At 49.8% G+C, this 1,228-nt stretch overlaps 1 protein-coding gene across 1 annotated transcript; it reads right to left on the bottom strand.

Moving 5' to 3' along the window:
- Positions 1 to 18: 18 nt before the first annotated feature.
- LOC106818966 lies at positions 19 to 684 on the bottom strand. The gene has a single exon (XM_014823632.1). The coding sequence runs from the start codon at positions 682 to 684 to the stop codon at positions 19 to 21; it is 666 nt and encodes a 221-aa protein (XP_014679118.1).
- Between the last annotated feature and the right edge of the window lie 544 nt (positions 685 to 1,228).

Raw genomic sequence — 1,228 nt, 5'->3', positions numbered from 1 at the left:
CCCATGGAATGCGCTGGACTAGTGCCCCACCATCCAGCACGTAGTAGACTTGGCTTGTGATTCCTGGAGTGTCCGGAGTGTCCAGATAGCATCTGCTATCACTGGCTTCTGTGGCTGTCGGAGCAGCAGTGTGGAATCAAACAGAGCTGGTGAGTAACTGACAGATTGACTCCAGATCATATTTGACTTTAGAACCTCTGTAGCTTTTGCAGCAATTGTCAGTCGCTGAAAAAGCAGCTTGGGAGCCACCTGTACTGCCTCACCATCAATCTTTACTGCCGATTTTGCAGCCAAGGTAATGGCCTGATCCTTCCTCTTGAATGTGTAGTCAGCAGCAGTTTGTCCATCCATGTTGGTCAGGATAGCTGTTCCAACAGTTTTTGCTGAGTCCACATTGACTGTGCTGGTTGCATGCAACCCTGTTGAGATGCTGCGCAAGATCGGATCTGAGCTGAAGGGTGTTCTCTCTTGCAGATAGCTGATAACTGCATGTGTGTCTTTTATGGCACGTGTTTGTCTAGCATTTGTCATGTCGTTGTTTTGTTCACCAGTGTTGTAGTTGACACCTGTGAGCTGCTGCATAGCATTGTTAACTTCAGCACAGGCAGGCATGGAGAGCAGCCATATGAGACGCTGTTGCTCCGTCATGCCTCGCCCTCTCGTCAGGCCACCGCTGGTCTTCATACTCCTTATCAGGACCTGTTTGATGGTGAGATCTACGGACAGACCAGCTCATAGGCGATCACCTCTTCTGACAACATGGAACCCTTCTTCGAATCGTTGGTACACATCTGGATGTTCATCCAGATGCTTGCTCATCTGCTGCACATAGAGGCGGGCTGATTTGGTGTAGAGGTTGTGCCCAGAGGCTGCCAATGCGCTCTGCTCTGACAAACTTCCGTAGTATGTCCACCATCTCCATGTACTGTAGCCAAAGTGTGGCAGTCCTAGAGGACTTCAAGGATTCGGTTTTGGCCCTGAGGAGCTCCTTGATGATCCTGCTTAACACATCAGTTTAGCAGAACTCCTCTGCAGACACGGAACCTTCCATCAGGTTCTTGTAGAGGGCAGCAAGTTCATCAAGATCAGTGTTTCCAGTTTCGTCTGTCGTAGGCTCATCATCTGGTGACACTGTTGCCTCATTAGTCTCCTCCACTTTATGTGGCTCTGCAGATGGTTAAGGGAGTGGCACACCCCCCCCGTACGTTTGACAAAATCAAGGCATTTG

This window comes from Priapulus caudatus, unplaced genomic scaffold, assembly GCF_000485595.1.
Source record: "Priapulus caudatus unplaced genomic scaffold, Priapulus_caudatus-5.0.1 Scaffold2696, whole genome shotgun sequence".
Taxonomy (NCBI): Eukaryota; Metazoa; Priapulida; class Priapulimorpha; order Priapulimorphida; family Priapulidae; genus Priapulus; species Priapulus caudatus.
Note: the sequence above shows the minus strand (reverse complement) of the source record. Positions and strands in the feature narration are given on the sequence as shown.

What these genes read in the sequence shown, in the direction of transcription:
- LOC106818966 (XM_014823632.1), bottom strand. Translation starts at nt 684, where the DNA reads ATGAAGACCAGCGGTGGCCTGACGAGAGGGCGAGGCATGACGGAGCAA.